General features: G+C 36.8%; 1 protein-coding gene across 3 annotated transcripts in view; it reads left to right on the forward strand.

The window, feature by feature from the left end:
- Positions 1 to 17,591, forward strand: part of ITPR2 (inositol 1,4,5-trisphosphate receptor type 2) — a 523,170-nt gene that overhangs the window by 153,430 nt on the left and 352,149 nt on the right. For all 3 annotated transcript variants that reach the window (XM_065887013.1, XM_065887016.1, XM_065887015.1), the window contains exons 14-15: positions 11,689 to 11,830; positions 13,917 to 14,078. In XM_065887013.1, coding sequence (XP_065743085.1) covers positions 11,689 to 11,830; positions 13,917 to 14,078 — 304 coding nt within the window. The remainder of the gene's footprint in view (positions 1 to 11,688; positions 11,831 to 13,916; positions 14,079 to 17,591) is intronic.

Below are 17,591 nucleotides of genomic sequence, written 5' to 3' on the forward strand. Positions count from 1 at the left end.
TATCCATTTGTTTCAGATTTCCCGGTCATTTTGTTTTGTTAATGTCTCTTGTGAGCGGCTGAGAGCTGGATTTTTAAAATCTAATCTGATAGTCTATTTGAATTTGCTAAAGTTTAATTACTTTGCATTTGATAAATAATGTGTTTGGACTTAATACCTATGGGTATCTTATTTTGTTATTTTCTTTCTTTAGTGTAGCTTTTTTTCTCTCTTCCTCCACTTCTTTCTTGCTTTCTGTTAGATTGATGAAGTTTTTATTTTCTCCCTATTTTTCCTTTTCTTCTACTGGTTTAAAAGCTATAGATCATATTTCTATTCTTTCGCAAGTGCCCTTATGTTCTTGTCATACATTTCAACTATATATTCTTTCTTACAAAACTTGAAGATATTAAATATTTCTTTCTCTCATGGTAGAAAAATGCCTCAGAATGCTTTAATTGTACACTGACATTCTACCTCCCATCTTTTTTTGGAATAGTTGTCTAAAACCATAGTTCTGTGTTTATTCTTTAAATTACTTGTGTCACGTAAATTATGATGTATCACTTTTTATTACTGAAAATCCAGTTCCTAAAAATTTCTTTTAGTTATTAATTATATTTCTTAATGTATTTTACCTCTTGTTCTGCTTGCTTTTATTTCTTGCATCTCACTTCTCTCTGGGTTCACTTTTCTTCTTGCTGAAATTTGTTCTTTAGTCTATTCAATGAGGTTATAAATCTTACTAATCTTCATGTATGTGAGAATGTCTTTATTTTTCCTCCTCTCTTAAGTGATACTTTATGTATGGAATGCTAGCTTGACAGTTCTTTTTTTTTTAGTATTTTAAAGTTGTAATTTAATTATTTTCTATTATCTCTTGTTGCCATTAAGAATTGTTATTCTTTATTGGCATTTTTCTTTACTTTCTGATAATTTTCTGTTTTTTTTTTTCCCTTTGTCTTTGATGTCCTAAAATTTCACTACAATGTGTTTACAAGTAACTTTTATTTTTGTTTTTCCCACTTGACATTTAGGGTATGCTTTTGATCAGAATACTTAAGTCTTCCTTCAATTCTGGAAAATTTTCAGCCATTTTCTTTCAGGTATTACTTCTTTGTCTTTTCCTCTTATCTCTCTTCTGGAACTCCTATTAGGTGTACGTTGGATCCTCTTAATTCATCTTCTTTATCTTTTAAATTTCCTTTTATAATTTGCCTTTTAGAATCTGTTGCTTTCTGGATCGATTTTTTTCAATACTGTCTATATTGTAAGTCACTACCTTTTCTTAGAATGTGTGTATAATAGTTTACCTTCATGAATTATATTTTTATTTAAATGATTATAATTTTATTTCTCAGATTTCTATTGATTCTTTTGCATAGCCATCTTTTCTTCATTTGTATATGCCCTCTTTTATATATGTTGTCTTTTTTGGTATATAGTTATTTTCTTTGTCTCTTTGAGGGTTGGAAACACTTACTTAAAAGTTACTTTGAAATTGTTCTGTTACTTGAATTTTGTTGGCAACGAATTGGCCTCCTGATTTTTTAGTATGATGGTTGGCTTTCTTAATGTCAGTTTTTCTCATGTGCTTTGGAATTTAAATATGCAGGCTGTTCTTGGATGGGCGATTTTTGCTTATCCTCTCTCTACATTCACTCATCTTTTTTTATTAGTTTTATGGTTGCCTCTACCTGGCTTGCCTCAACAAGTCTGGAGCCAGATCTGATATTGAGGGCTGAGAGCTCATGTCTTATGGTAATTTAAGGCTTTAGCCATTGAGATCACAGGTGGGTATGTCCAGTCCTGTCTGTGCTTCCTCTCTTTCCTCCTACCACTCACTGTACAGCTAGGGCCCAAACAGGGATCACCACATTTTTAAGGTTCCTTTAAGAGATGGAGAAGCCCTGCTTTAGTCTCTGCTTTCTTGTCTTTAGTTTAATTCCTTATCACATGCTTTCAGTACCTGTTTTCTTGCCAGTACTGAATATTATCCTTGCTCATTGCTGTCTTTCTTATTTTATTCCTGATCCACAAAGCTTTTTATTATGGTTTTAGGTATGTCTTTTAAAAAATATATTTCATCTCTCATTGCTGCATATGATAAAAAAGTCACACAAAATTTTTTTAGTAAAAGCAGATTAATAAGATTGAATGAGTTAGTAGGACTAACCATCTCCTGGTATAGAATTGTAATTTTATCTAAACTGAAAAAACCCACTTTTGTCTGCCACAGGTGGGATGCTTGAGGTGAAAAGACAAAAGAATAAGGTTTCAACAGTTTTGGAGGTCAAAAGAGAAGACTAGTTTTCTTGGCTATCATTGCCTCAACATCAAGGGAGGTGGGCTCTGCAAATAAGTTAATGTACAGTGATCCTCAGTCAAGACTGTTAATTTTCTTCATCATCACTCCATTAACTGTGGCCAATTTTTAGGCCATTTGGAGGAGTTTGAAGCAGAGTCATTTGTAGTTGCTCCCAAAGTTGCCCTTTCTTAGATGTCTAAACATCTGAATACAATATCCTCAAAACAGCAAGAGAAAAAGAACACTAGTACTTTTAAAAAGAAAATGCAGATATATTTATGCTCGGACTGGACTTGTAGATTGAGCCACTAGGGTACAACTTAATTTCAGTTTGTTCAAGAAATCTGAGCTCAAAATAAATGTTTTATTATTTCTTTTAAGAATAACAGAATGATATAGAAGACACTGAGTCACAATTTCAAAAGAAATTCACACCACATTTTGATGCATAGGAATCATGCTTTACATTTCTGTGGTTGCCCACAGAAGTTGTGTGGGTGAATCCTGTTCGTTAGACATGTTGTCGAAAAGAAATAGATTGGGTTAAGATTTTAAATAGGCACACAAGAAAACATAATATCTCTGGAATTTGGGGGTAGAGTTTATGATCCTTGGAAGTGTGCTGAAATTTGGATGTGGTGGCTAAATTCTGGATTATGGATGTGTCCACTTAACTCCCTTCCATTGCAGGAGGTAAATCTGGAGATAAGATCAAGATGCTTCCTAACTGAATACATTCCATACTTTCCTAGAGTCGCTGAATCTCTTAAATTGTAGTTTTCTTATTGACGTTATCATGATTGATCATGATAATAGCGGTGAATAATTATGCTAACGTATGCGGATAAAGCTTATTTATTTATTGAAGTATAGTAGATTTACAATGTTGTGTTAGTTTCTAGTGTACAGCAAAGTGAATCAGTTATACATAAATATACATATTCTTCTTCATATTCTTTTCCATTCCAGTTTATTACAGGATACTGAATATCGTTCCCTGCGCTATACAATAAGACCTTGTTGTTTATCTATTTTATATATAGTAGTTTGTGTCTGCTAATCCCAAACTCCTAATTTATCCATCCTCCACCCCCTTTCGCATTTGATAACCGTAAGTCTGTTTTCTATGTCTCTGAGTCTGTTTCTATAAATAAGTTGTAAATAAGTTCATTTGTGTCGTATTTTAGATTTCACATGTAAGTGATATCATATGGTATTTGTCTTTCTCTGTCTGACTTACTTCACTTAATATGATAATCTCCAGGTCCATCCATGTGGCTGCAAATGGCATTATTTCATTCTTTTTTATGGCTGAGTAATATTCTATTGTGTATATATATATACCACATCTTCTTGAATAAAACATATTTAAATATTTGTTGGATAGCTTTTGTTGTATCCAAAAATTCACATATGGCGCAACTCCCTGGTGGACTACTACCTGGGATCAGAAAAAAATTCATATAGAAAATGAAAAATCCCAGGAAGGAGGAAGAAGAAGGCTAAGGGGGGAACTGTTTTCCAGGCACTTTAGGTACTAGATGCCACTGAAGTTCAAGTAATTGTTAAAATAATAACTGAAATGTAGAATTTAAAGGTGAACATTAGTGTATGATTTTAGAATATTATGATTTTTATAGATCAGGTAATACTTTCAGAACAATTTAGAGCATCTGATTGCTTACTCTTGTCTTTCTATGAAGTTCAATTAAGTTTTTCCTCTTTCGTACAGGGAGAAATTGAAATGTAGTGAACATTAAGAGATGTAGATTGATAAAAATAGAACTACCATACGACCCGGCAATCGCACTACTGGGCATATACCCTGAAAAAACCATAATTCAAAAAGAGTCATGTACCACAATGTTCATTGCAGCTCAATTAACAATAACCAGGACATGGAAGCAACCTATGTGTCCATTGACAGATGAATGGATGAAGAAGATGTGGCACATAAATACAATGGAATACTACTCAGGCCTAAAAAGAGATGAAATTGAGTTGTTTGTAGTGAGGTGGATGGACCTAGAGTCTGTCATACAGAGTGAAGTAAGTCAGAAAGAGAAAAATAACATATGCTAACACATATATATGGAAAAAAAAAAGTTCTGAAGAACATAGGGACAGGACAGGAGTAAAGATGCAGAAGTAGCAAATGGACTTGAGAATAAGTGGTGCTGGGAAAACTGGACAGGTACATGTAAAAGTATGAGATTAGATCACTCCCTAACACCATACACAAAAATAAGCTCAAAATGGATTAAAGACCTAAATGTAAGGCCAGAAACTATCAAACTCTTAGAGGAAAACATAGGCAGAATACTCTATGACATAAATCACAGCAAGATCCTTTTTGAACCTCCTCCTAGAGAAATGGAAATAAAAACAAAAATAAACAAATGGGACCTAATGAAACTTCAAAGCTTTTGCGCAGCAAAAGAAGCCATAAACAAGACCAAAAGCCAACCCTCAGAATGGGAGAAAATATTTGGAAATGAAGCAACTGACAAAAGATTAATCTCCAAAATTTACATGCAGCTCAATAACAAAAACACAAGCAACCCATTCCAAAAATGGGCAGAAGACCTAAATAGACATTTCTCCAAAGAAGATATACAGACTGCCAACAAACACATGAAAGAATGCTCAACATCATTAATCATTAGAGAAATGCAAATCAAAACTACAATGAGATATCATCTCACACCAGTCAGAATGGCCATCATCAAAAAAATCTGGAAACAATAAATGCTGGAGAGGGTGTGGAGAAAAGGGAACACTCTTGCACTGCTGGTGGGAATGTGAATTGGTTCAGCTACTATGGAGAACAGTATGGAGGTTCCTTAAAACCCTACAAATAGAACTACCATATGACCCAGCAATCCCACTATTGGGCATATACCCTGAGAAAACCATAATTCAAAAAGAGTCATGTACCAAAATGTTCATTGCAGCTCTGTTTACAATAGCCCGGAGATGGAAGCAGCCTAAGTGTCCATCATCGGATGAATGGATAAAGAAGATGTGGCACATATATACAATGGAATATTACTCAGCCATAAAAAGAAACGAAATTGAGCTATTTGTAATGAGGTGGATAGACCTAGAGTCTGTCATACAGAGTGAAGTAAGTCAGAAAGAGAGAGACAAATACCGTATGCTAACTCATATATATGGAATTTAAGAAAAAAATGTCATGAAGAACCTAGGGGTAAGACAGGAATAAAGACACAGACCTACTAGAGAATGGACTTGAGGATATAGGGAGGGGGAAGGATAAGCTGTGACTAAGTGAGAGAGTGGCATGGACATATATACACTACCAAACGTAAGGTAGATAGCTAGTGGGAAGCAGCCGCATAACACAGGGATATCGGCTCGGTGCTTTGTGACCACCTGGAGGGGTGGGATAGGGAGGGTGGGTGGGAGGGAGACGCAAGAGGGAAGAGATATGGGAACATATGTATATGTATAACTGATTCACTTTGTTATAAAGCAGAAACAACAACAAAAAAGAAAATGGACTTGAGGACATGAGGAGGGGGAAGGGTAAGCTGGGGTGAAGTGAGAGAGTGGCATGGACATATATACAGTACCAAATGTGAAATAGATAGCTAGTGGGAAGCAGCCACATAGCACAGGGAGATTAGCTTGGTGCTTTGTGACCACCTAGAGGGGTGGGATAGGGAGGGTGGGAGGGATGCAACAGGAAGGAGATATGGGGATATATGTATATGAATAGCTGATTCACTTTGTTACACAGCAGAAACTAACACAGCATTGTAAAGCAATTATGCTCCAATAAAGATGCTAAAAAAAAAAAAAAAGAAATGTAGTCTAAGGTAATAGTGAAAAAGAAAAGAATCTAAATTAAGAATTTAGTTTAGATCTCAGAGCCGTGTCCCACGCAGAGTCTCCGCAGGCATCCCACCACTGCCATATTGAAGTGCCGGTGCTGCCTTTTCACAATCTGAAGCACCGCATGCGAGGTCTCTGCACAAGGCCCCCTGTGAGCATGTGAAACTAGACAAAGCACAAAGGAAAATACATAAAAAGGAAGAACTACAATCCTGCAGCCTGTGGAACAAAAACCACATTCACACAAAGACAGACAAGATGAAAAGGCAGAGGGCTATGTACTAGATGAAGGAACAAGATAAAACCCCAGAAAAACAACTAAATGAAGTGGAGATAGGCAACCTTCCAGAAAAAGAATTCAGAACAATGATAGTGATGATGATCCAGTACCTCGGAAAAAGAATGGAGGCAGAGATCCAGAAGATGCAAGAAATGTTTAACAAAGATTTAGAAGAGTTAAAGAACAAACAGAGATGAACAATACAATAACTGGAATGAAAACTACACTAGAAGGAATCAATAGCAGAATAACTGAGGCAGAAGAACGGATAAGTGACCTGGATGACAGAATGGTGGAATTCACTGCTGCGGAACAGAATAAAGAATGAAAAGAAATGAAGACAGCCTAAGAGACCTCTAGGACAACATTAATTGCAACAACATTTGCATTATAGGGGTCCCAGAAGGAGAAGAGAGAGAGAAAGGACCAGAGAAAATATTTGAAGAAATTGTAGTTGAAAGCTTCCCTAACATGGGAAAGAAAGTAGCCACCCAATTCCAGGAAGCACAGAGACTCCCATACAGGATAAACCCAAGGAGAAACACACCGAGACACATAGTAATCAAATTGGCAAAAATTAGAGACAAAAATTATTGAAAGCAGCAAGGGAAAAATGACAAATAACATACAAGGAACTCTCATAAGGTTAACAGCTGATTTCTCAGCAGAAACTCTACAAGCCAGAAGGGAGTAGCATGATATACTTAAAGTGATGAAAGGGAAAAACCTACTACCAAGATTATTCTACCGGGCAAGGATTTCATTCAGATTCAATGGAGAAATCAAAAGCTTTACAGACAAGCAAAAGCTAAGAGAATTCAGCACCACCAAACCAGCTCTACAAAAAATGCTAAAGGAACTTCTCTAAGTGGGAAACACAAGAGAAGAAAAGAACCTACAAAACCAAACCCAAAACAATTAAGAAAATGGTAATAGGAACATACATATAGATAATTACCTTAAATGTGAATGGACTAAATGCACCAACCAAAAGACACAGGCATGCTGAATGGATACAAAAACAAGACCCATATATATATATGTTGTCTACAAGAGACCCACTTCAGACCTAGGGACACATACCGACTGAAAGTGAGGGGATGGAAAAAGACATTCCATGCAAAAGGAGATCAAAAGAAAGCGGGAGTAGCATTACTCATATCAGATAAAATAGACTTTAAAATAAAGAATGTTACAAGAGACAAGGAAGGATACTACGTAATTATCAAGGGATCAATGCAAGAAGAAGATATAAGAATTATAAATATATATGCACCCAACATAGGAGCACCTCCATACATAAAGCAACTGCTAACAGCTATAAAAGAGGAAATCGACAGTAAAACAATAATAGTGGGGGACTTTAACATCTCACTTACACCAATGGACAGATCATGCAAAATGAAAATAAATAAGGAAACAGAAGCTTTAAATGACAAAAAGACCAGATAGATTTAATTGATATTTATAGGACATTCCATCCAAAAACAGGAGATTACACTTTCTTCTCAAGTGCGCACAGAACATTCTCCAGGATAGATCACATCTTGGGTCACAAATCAAGTAAATTTAAGAAAATTCAAATCATATGAAACATCTTTTCTGAACACAACGCTATGAAATTAGAAATCAATTACAGGGATAAAAATCTGTAAAAAACACAAACGCATGGAGGCTAAAAAATACATTACTGAATAACCAAGAAGAAGTCAGAGAGGAAATCAAAAAATACCTAGAGACAAATGACAATGAAAGCATGAAGATCCAAAACCTATGGGATGCAGCAAAAGCAGCTGTAAGAGGGCAGTTTATAGCTATACAACCCTACCTCAAGAAACAAGAAAAATATCAAATAAACAATCTAACATTACACCTAAAGGAACTAGAGAAAGAAGAACAAACAAAACCCAATGTTAGCAGAAGGAAATAAGAGAAGAAATAAATGAAATAGAAACAAAGAAGATAATAACAAAGACCAATAAAACTAAAAGCTGGTTCTTTGAGAAGGTAAACAAAATTGATAAACCATTAGCCAGACTCATCAAGAAAAAGAGGGAGGGGACTCAAATCAATAAAATTACAAATGCAAAAGGAGAAGTTACAACAGACACTGCAGAAATACAGAGCATCTTAAGAGACTATTACAAGCAACTCTATGCCAATAAAATGGACAACCTGGAAGAAATGGACAAATTCTTAGAAAGGTATAACCTTTCAAGACTGAATGAGGAAGAAATAGAAAATATGAACAGACCAATCAGAAGTAATGAAATTGAAACGGTGATTAAATCACCAGATGGCTTCACAGGTGAAGTCTATCAAACACTTAGAGAAGAGCTAACACCCATCCTTCTCAAACTCTTCCAAAAAATTGCAGAGGAAGGAACACTCCCAAACTCATTCTATGAGGCCATCATCACCCTCATACCAAAACCAGAAAAAGATACTACAAAAAAGGAAAATTACAGACCAATATCACTGATGAATATAGATGAAAAAATCCTCAACAAAATACTAGCAAACAGAATCCAACAACACATTAAAAGGATCATGCACCATGATCAAGTGGGATTTATCCCAGGGATGCAAGGATTCTTCAATATACACAAATTAATCAATGTGATACACCATATTAACAAATTGAAGAATAAAAACCATATGATCACCTCAATAGATGCAGAAAAAGCTTTTGACGAAATTCAACACCCATTTATGATAAAAATTGTCCAGAAAGTGGGCATAGAGGGAACCTACCTCAACATAATAAAGGTCATATATGACAAACCGACAGCAAGCATCATTCTCCATGGTGAAAAACTGAAAGCATTTCCTCTAAGATCAGGAAAAAGACAAGGACGTCCACTCTCACCCCTATTATTCAACATAGTTTTGGAAGTCCTAGCCACAGCAATCAGAGAAGAGAAAGAAATAAAAGGAATACAAATTGGAAAAGAAGTAATATTGTCACTTTGCAGTTGACATGATACTATACATAGAGAATCCTAAAGATGCCACCAGAGAATTACTAGAGCTCATCAATGAATTTGGTCAAGTTGCAGGGTACAAAATTAATGCACAGCAATCTCTTGCATTCCTATACACTAATGATGAAATATCTGAAATAGAAATATAGGAAACACTCCCATTTACCACTGTAACAAAAAGAATAAAATACCTAGGAGTAAACCTACCCAGGGAGACAAAAGAGCTGTATGCAGAAAAGTATAAGACACTCCTGAAAGAAATTAAGGATGATACCAACAGATGGAGAGATATACCATGTTCTTGGATTGGAAGAATCATTATTGTGAAAATGACTATACTCCCCAAAGCAATCTACAGATTCAATGCAATCCCTATCAAATTACCAATGGCATTTTTTACGGAACTAGAACAAATCATCATAAAAATTGTATGGAGACACAAAAGACTGCTAATAGCCAAAGCAGTCTTGAGGGAAAAAACGGAGCTGGAGGAATCAGTCTCCCTGACTTCAGACTATACTACAATGCTACAGTAATCAATACAATATGGTACTGGCACAAAAACAGAAATATAGATCAATGCAACAAGATAGAACGCCCAGAGATAAACCCACACACCTATGGTCAACTAATCTATGACAAAGGAGACAAGCATTTACAATGGAGAAAAGACAGCCTCTTCAATAAGTGGTGTTGGGAAAACTGGACAGGTACATGTAAAAGAATGAAATTAGAACACTCCCTAACACCATACACAGAAATAAACTCAAAATGGATTAGAGACCTAAATGTAAGACTGGGCACTATAAAACTCTTAGAGGAAAACATAGAACACTCTTTGAGATAAATCACCGCAAAGACCTTTTTTGATCCACCTCCTATAGTAATGGAAATAAAAACAAAAATAAACAAATGAACCTAATGAAACTTCAAAGCTTTTTCACAGTAAAGAAAACATAAACAAGACGAAAACACAACCCTTAGAATGGGAGAAAATATTTGCAAATGAATCATTGGACAAGGGATTAATCTCCAAAATATATAAACAACTCATGGAGCTCAATATTAAAATGACTAACAACTCTATTGAAAAATGGGCAGAAGACCTAAATAGACATTTCTCCAAAGAAGGCATACAGATGGCCAAGAAGCACATGAAAAGCTGCTCAACATCACTAATAATTAGAGAAATGCAAATCAAAACTACAATGAGGTATCACCTCACACCAGTTAAAATGGGCATCATCAGAAAATCTACAAACAACAAATGCTGGAGAGGGTGTGGAGAAAAGGGAACCCTCTTGCACTGTTGGTGGGAATGTAAATTGATACAGCCACTATGGAGAACCATATGCAGGTTCCTTAAAGAACTAAAAATAGAATTACTGTATGACCCAGCCATCCCACTACTGGGCATATACGCAGAAAAAACCATAATTCATAAAGACACATGCACCCCAAAGTGTTCATTGTAGCCCTATTTACAATAGCCAGGTCATGGAAGCAACGTAAATGCCCATCGACAGACGATTGGATAAAGAAGAAGTGGTACATATATACAATGGAATATTACTCAGCCATAAAAAGGAACAAATTAGGTCATTTGTAGAGACGTGGATGGATCTAGAGACTGTCATACAGAGTGAAGTAAGTCAGAAAGAGAAAAACAAACATCGTATATTAATGCATATATGTGGAACCTAGAAAAATGGTACAGATGAACCAGTTTGCAGGGCAGAAATAGAGACACAGATGTAGAAAACAAACGTATGGACACCAAGTGGGGAAAGCGGCGGGGGAGTGGGGGTGGTGGTGTGATGAATTGGGCAATGGGGGTTGATATGTATAAACTGATGTGTATAAAATGGATGACTAATAAGAAAAATAAATAAATAAATAAATAATTAAAAAAAAAGAATTTAGTTTAGCTGTTCTCCCTTAAAGCAGAAATACTCTTCTTTGGTAATCAGTCATGGAAGAGCATCTGTGGATAGGTGAAATGCTCTCAACACATCTGTTTTTGGGACTCACAGGGTTTTATTTCATAGTTGTGTTTCCAGATATTTGATTAGAGGTGGAGGTGGTGTCAGGTTGGACTAACTGAAAAAGGTATGCTCTTCATAAAGAATTAAGTAAATATTAACTGCATTAGGTATTTTGTTAATTAAATAATTATTATAAAATACTTTCACTTTCCTAGTGTTTTAGTTCTTAGTGTTTATTTGAATATATTTCCAAAATTAAACACACCATAATGTTTCCTTTTCGTTTTATGATAGGTTTGTGACCAAATTATTGGAAGACCTTATCTTCTTTGTTGCTGATGTACCTAACAATGGACAAGACGTTCTGGATGTGGTAATCACCAAGCCAAACCGAGAACGTCAGAAATTAATGAGGGAGCAAAACATATTGGCACAGGTGAATGTTTCCATGTACTAATTTTTCATATTTTGTCTTTTTGAATTATAGTATCAGGAAAGTTCTTGTATTGGTTATCTATTGATGTGTAACAAGTTACCCCAAAACTTAGTGTCTCAAAGCAGATACTTACAGTTTCTGCAGATTAGGAATCTGGGGGTGGACAGTTCTTGCTCAGGGTGTTTCACAGGCTGCAATCAGGGTGCTGGCTGGACTGCAGTCACCTCGACGCTCAAATGGGAGAGGATTCACTTCCCAGGTCACTGGCATGGGCCTCCGCACAGGGCTGCCTCAAGAGCCGGCAGTTTGCTTTCCTTAGAAGTGAGAGATCCAGGACAGGGCAAGAGAGGGCCTTCAGATGGAGGCCATAGTTTTCTTGTAACCTAATCTTAGAAGTAACATCTCATCATTTCTACCTTGTTTCTTAGTTAGAAGTGAGTCCATAAATCCAGCCCACAGTCAAGAAGACAGTATTCCATACGAGTATAATTCCAGGAGGCAGGGATCATTGGGGGCCATCTTGGAGACAGCCTATCACCGACCTTTAAAAACCTCCGTGGTCAGACTGTCTCCAGAAAATATGCTGTAATGCTTTTTTAAGTACAATTTCCAGGGGAACTTGAAAGCTGCCATCTCCATTTGCTTCCTACTTTTTTCCCTTTCTTCCTTCGAAAAGTAGGGCAGTCTCTTCATCAGCTCTCAAGGGCTCTATACAGTATTCTGGTTTTTTCCCTGAAAGTCTAGAGCTGCTTCTATGCTATGTCTTCCTGAAATTGTTCATAACATGCCAGTAAATTAATTTACTCCTTAATAATATGCACATTTGGACATGCCTACCTTCATGCATTCTTTTTTTTTTTTGCATTCTTTTTATTCTGATAATTGTTATATAAAGTAATGGGCTTCTGCATTAATTGTGGACTGAAGGAAGATACTTAAATAAAATTTATGTTGTTGAAATACATGTTCTTGTGGAGTTGGGAAAGGAAGACAGTAGACATATTGTCAATTAATATTCTATAGCTGATTGTCTGAGTATATAAAATCAACATTTTTCTCAAAGAAAGTAAAGGTTGTAAATCTAATGAGACAAAGCCTTTTCTGACATTAGCATTTCTTTTGTATAAAACATTTGATTTCAAGGACTTTTAGGACCTTGAATGATTTATTAATATTATTTCAACCAACATATGTCAAACATTTTACTTTAGTATTATAAATAATAAAATTCAAGGTTTAGTGAATATAGAATTACTGAAGAAACATTAATTCATGTTATATTTCATGAACTACAAAGGATAATTCCATTCCGTTTCGCTTTCTTGTATGACTCCTCATATCTTTGCCTAGGTGCTCTTTCATAAGCAATTTGCTCATCCCATCAGTTCCTCTCCAGGTGATCCTACCTGCTGTCTTGCTGCCTAAAAGAATGATGTTCCTTAGTGATTTTTAAATACTTCCCACTGCTAATCTTCTTACAAGAAGAATCTGAGTCACTGGGTATCACTAGCTGCCCATATGGCTCCTTATTTATTTTGAATGCTTATGCATTCATTGATTTGGCTGCATCTTTATGTATAGAAACAATAAGTTAATTCTTTTATGAAGAGGTTTAAAAGCAATATTTGGAGGCAGTATTTTGATGTCAGTTTCAGATGAAAAGTAAATATTTTCCTTATTTTGATTTTAGAAAGTTATAGAAAATAATAGAAAGAATTATAAAGCCGATCGAAATCAAACTGTATTTTAGTTCATCTGAATATGTTCATGTAACTTGGTACAACCTAACATCTTTATATTTTTATTTTAATAAAATAGAATTTCTAAACAAAATTAAGCATTTTATTTAAATATTGTTTTTGTCATTCAACTTAGGGAATCCTTTTAGCAGTATTTTTCTGTCCCTTAATAAGTTGGTCTTGTATCCTAAAAAAATCTTTTTTATTTTTACTTTATGTTAATTCTATTCAAATATTACAAAAGTGTTTTCCAGTCAGTGTGTAATAAACACACTGTTTATTGCAATGTTGCAAAACGTGCACCTCCATTCATCAGAATAAGCGGTTGTTTTTATTTTTCCTGTTAGGTATTTGGGATTCTGAAAGCACCCTTTAAGGAGAAAGCCGGAGAAGGCTCAATGCTGAGACTTGAAGATCTGGGGGATCAAAGATATGCCCCCTACAAGTACATGCTGAGGCTGTGCTACCGTGTGCTGAGACATTCACAGCAGGACTACCGGAAAAATCAGGTGGAGGGTGGCTCTCCTTTTTACCTCTGTTTAACATCTAAAGTATGGGCAAAGTTCTTTGGTTACTGTTCTAAGACATTTAAATAGGAACGGGAAATTCTGCTTTGCAATGCAATGTTTTATATCGGCAACACACAAAAATGACCTAAAATGTAATTGAGCTGACATATGTATTTATTCTTCCACGTAAAGTTAGAATTGTCAAGGGAGGATGTCTAAGTCCTTGTATGTGCATGGTATTAGCTCCTGCTGGGCAGGAGCCATGCTGGATATGTTATGTAAAGATGAATGAGACAATTTTTGGCATTTCTAGGAGCATGTGCAGTACCAAATCACTGTGTGTAGGCCAAAGAATTCATTGTCTGGTGGAAAAGGTATGACATGTACATCTGAAACATAAGTTAGAGGCATAGAGGGGACAGGAGAGATAGGAGAGCATTGTGGGAATTCAGGAGAGAGAGGAGCTCAGCTGGGGGAACCCAGGAAGAGCACTTGGAGAAGAAGCATTTGGGTTGGATGAAAATCATTTTCAGAAATTGTATGGGAACAAGCATTTTAGTGAAGAGATATTTCTGAAAAGAGAATGATGGATCCTAGAAAGGGCACTTTCATCCCAAGACATTCCTAACTGTGGAGGACAGGAAACCCAGGTGTGTTCAAGGATATAGCTAAAAGCTCCCAACTTCAAGTGAAGTTTCTTTTAAGTCTCAGTTTTGTCTTAAAATATATATATAGCAATGTGCTCAATAATACACATTTGCTGAATATAACATTGCTTTCAGTTAATTATCGTTTGGTACATTAGTGTCCCATGTTTCTCTTAGCCAGTTGGAGAGATGAGTATATAGTTTGTAAACTTCACTGATGAGTTTGGTCCATGGGGAAGGATGCTGTAAGAGAAAGCTGGGAAGGCAGGTAGAGCTGAGCCATGGCGGGGCTAGGTTGTCAGGCCTGGAGGCTGCAGGTTATTTGGGAATAGTTAGTAGTATTTAGTGAGTGCTCAGTTCTAAGCACTTTTCACAACATAACTTGGTTAATACTGGGTTAAGATGAAGAACTGAGGCACAGAGAGGTTAAATAAATTGCCAAAGAATACACAGTTTTGACTGGAGCCAGTATTCAAACCCAGGCTCTTAATAATTGTAGTACTGCCTCTAAAGTAGTCTAAAAGTTATTTGGCAAGAAAAAAAAATTGCTTTTAAAAAAAGTGTGAAAATACAGTTTTTTTGAAATTCAGTTTAAAGATTAAGAAAAAGTCTAAAAAGAATATGTAAAACAGATTAACCAGAAGATAAATAATTTGACAAGGACAAGAGTGAGGAAGCAGACAATATAAACAGATTCTTAAATGCTTTTTAATATAATCCTAGTTATAAACATTTTTCCTCCCAATTGAAAATGCTTGTCATTGGAATTATTTTTCCCAACTTCATTGCATTCCTTTAAGATGGCAAGGTAATGTAGGTAGAGTTATGTTGTTTTATTGGAAGGAAAATTAAGTTCCAGAGCGTCAAATGACAGACAGCACTCAGAGAGTCAGCTTCCAAGAAGCCCCAGATACCAGGGTCACGTTATTCAGCGGAGGTCAGGGATGGGGGTGGGACTGGCGGTCACTCTGTGGCCTCATTTCCCTTCTCGGGTCTAGAAAGATCTACTTTGCTAGATAGGCCTCCACTCCACACTACATGCAATAGTCTATGAGAGAGATTGAATTAACTGAAAAAATCAATAGGTCTACAGAATTTACCTGGTACCCTCAGAACCATGGGACCCCCTAATGTGCGTGTCCTCCTTTGCACTCAGTCTTTGGGAGGGTCCTGTGGACACCCGCTTTCCACAGCACTGCCCTGTGCTTCAGCACCGGATATCCTTGGTTTGGCTGTTCTGCTAGTACCTAGTAGATTGTCCAGGCAGCATGTCTCAACTGGTGTCTTTTCCCAGTCCCTTGAGGTCTGGCACAAAGTTCTTTCTCACTCCTCCTTGTCTAAGCTGGGGACTCGCATGCCTGGTGTCCTGAGGAGTGACTTCCTTGGTGGCACAGTGGTTAAGAATCCACCGCTGCCAATGCAGCGGACACGGGTTTGAGCCCTGGTCCAGGAAGATCCCACATGCCGTGAAGCAACTAAGCCTGTGAGCCACAACTACTGAGCCTGCGCTCTAGAGCCCGTGAGCCACAACTACTGAGCCCACATGCCGCAAGTACTGAAGCCCACGTGCCTAGAGCCCATGCTCCGCAACAAAAGAAGCCACCGCAATGAGAAGCCCATGCACCGCAATGAAGAGTAGGCCCCGCTCACTGCAACTAGAGAAAGCTGGTGTGCAACAACGAAGACCCAATGGAGCCAAAAATAAATAATAATAATAAAAAAAAATAAAGCATGAGCAGAAAGACTTCCTACTTTTTGCATAATTCCTTCTTCTCCTTTATCCTCACCTATATTTTATAGAGTCCTAATAGGGAATTCTTTTGTGATTTAGTACTAACCCAAGTCTTTCATGTTGAGTTTCTGTTTATTGTTATTTATAGAATTTGGAGACACCTCTAATTTCGTTTGATTATTTACTGACATCTTGATCTATTTATCAAACATCTTGGAGGTTTGCCTTATATCGGGGTCTGATTACAATAGTCGTACAAGTGTATAAATTAATACATATCTTTAAAATGATACACTAATAGAAGACATTTACTTTACTTAACTGGTACCCAATATACAAAACCATCATTTTGAAAAAGGCCACAGGATTGATGCCTAGAATATAATGAGATTTGTGCAACCAGTAGCATTTTCAAGGAACAGGCAGGTTCCAGTAAATCTTAAGGCAAAAACACTTTCTAATCAATAAATTTTCCCATCATAGAAAAAATCCCCAAGGAGAATCTCCAAGAAATTGAAGTGAAAACTTTGGGTTGTGGACGGGGTTAAGCTTACCAGTGCTGTGGTTGGCTGAGACGTGGCTTGGAAGAGAGGCGAGGTGGTGGGAAGAAGGAGCAGATGGAATCATGCATGAGGGAAGCTCGCCAGTGGCTTTCTCTTGCTCTAAGAATGAGTGTTTCTGTGTTCACCGTGGCTCGCAAGGGCCTCACCTGCCACGTCAGCTCTTGTTTTCTGCTCACTCGCTGTACTCCAGCCACAATGGCCACCTTGTGTTTACAGAACTCTGAAGACTCGGTTCCACCATTATAGAGCCTTCCACTTGGTACTCCCACTGCTCGATGGCTTCTCTCCCCACGGCTGCCTCCTTTTTTTTTTTTATCATTTCCGTCATTTCTATCATAGGTCAAATGTCCCCTCTTCAAGAGTCTACCCCATCTCAAGTTGTCACCTTTTCCCATCCCTCTGTTTGTTTCATTTCACTTCTCAACATGTAAAATGATCCTATTTACTACCTCATTGACTGCCCCTTCTCACTAGGATGTAAGCTCTATGGGAGCTTATCTGTCTTACTGCCGCATCCCTAGTCTTGCAAACTACCTGGAATGGCTTTCCAGAAATATGTCTTGGATGAATG

The sequence above is a fragment of the Phocoena phocoena genome, chromosome 11, assembly GCF_963924675.1.
Source record: "Phocoena phocoena chromosome 11, mPhoPho1.1, whole genome shotgun sequence".
In the NCBI taxonomy this organism is placed as follows: Eukaryota; Metazoa; Chordata; class Mammalia; order Artiodactyla; family Phocoenidae; genus Phocoena; species Phocoena phocoena.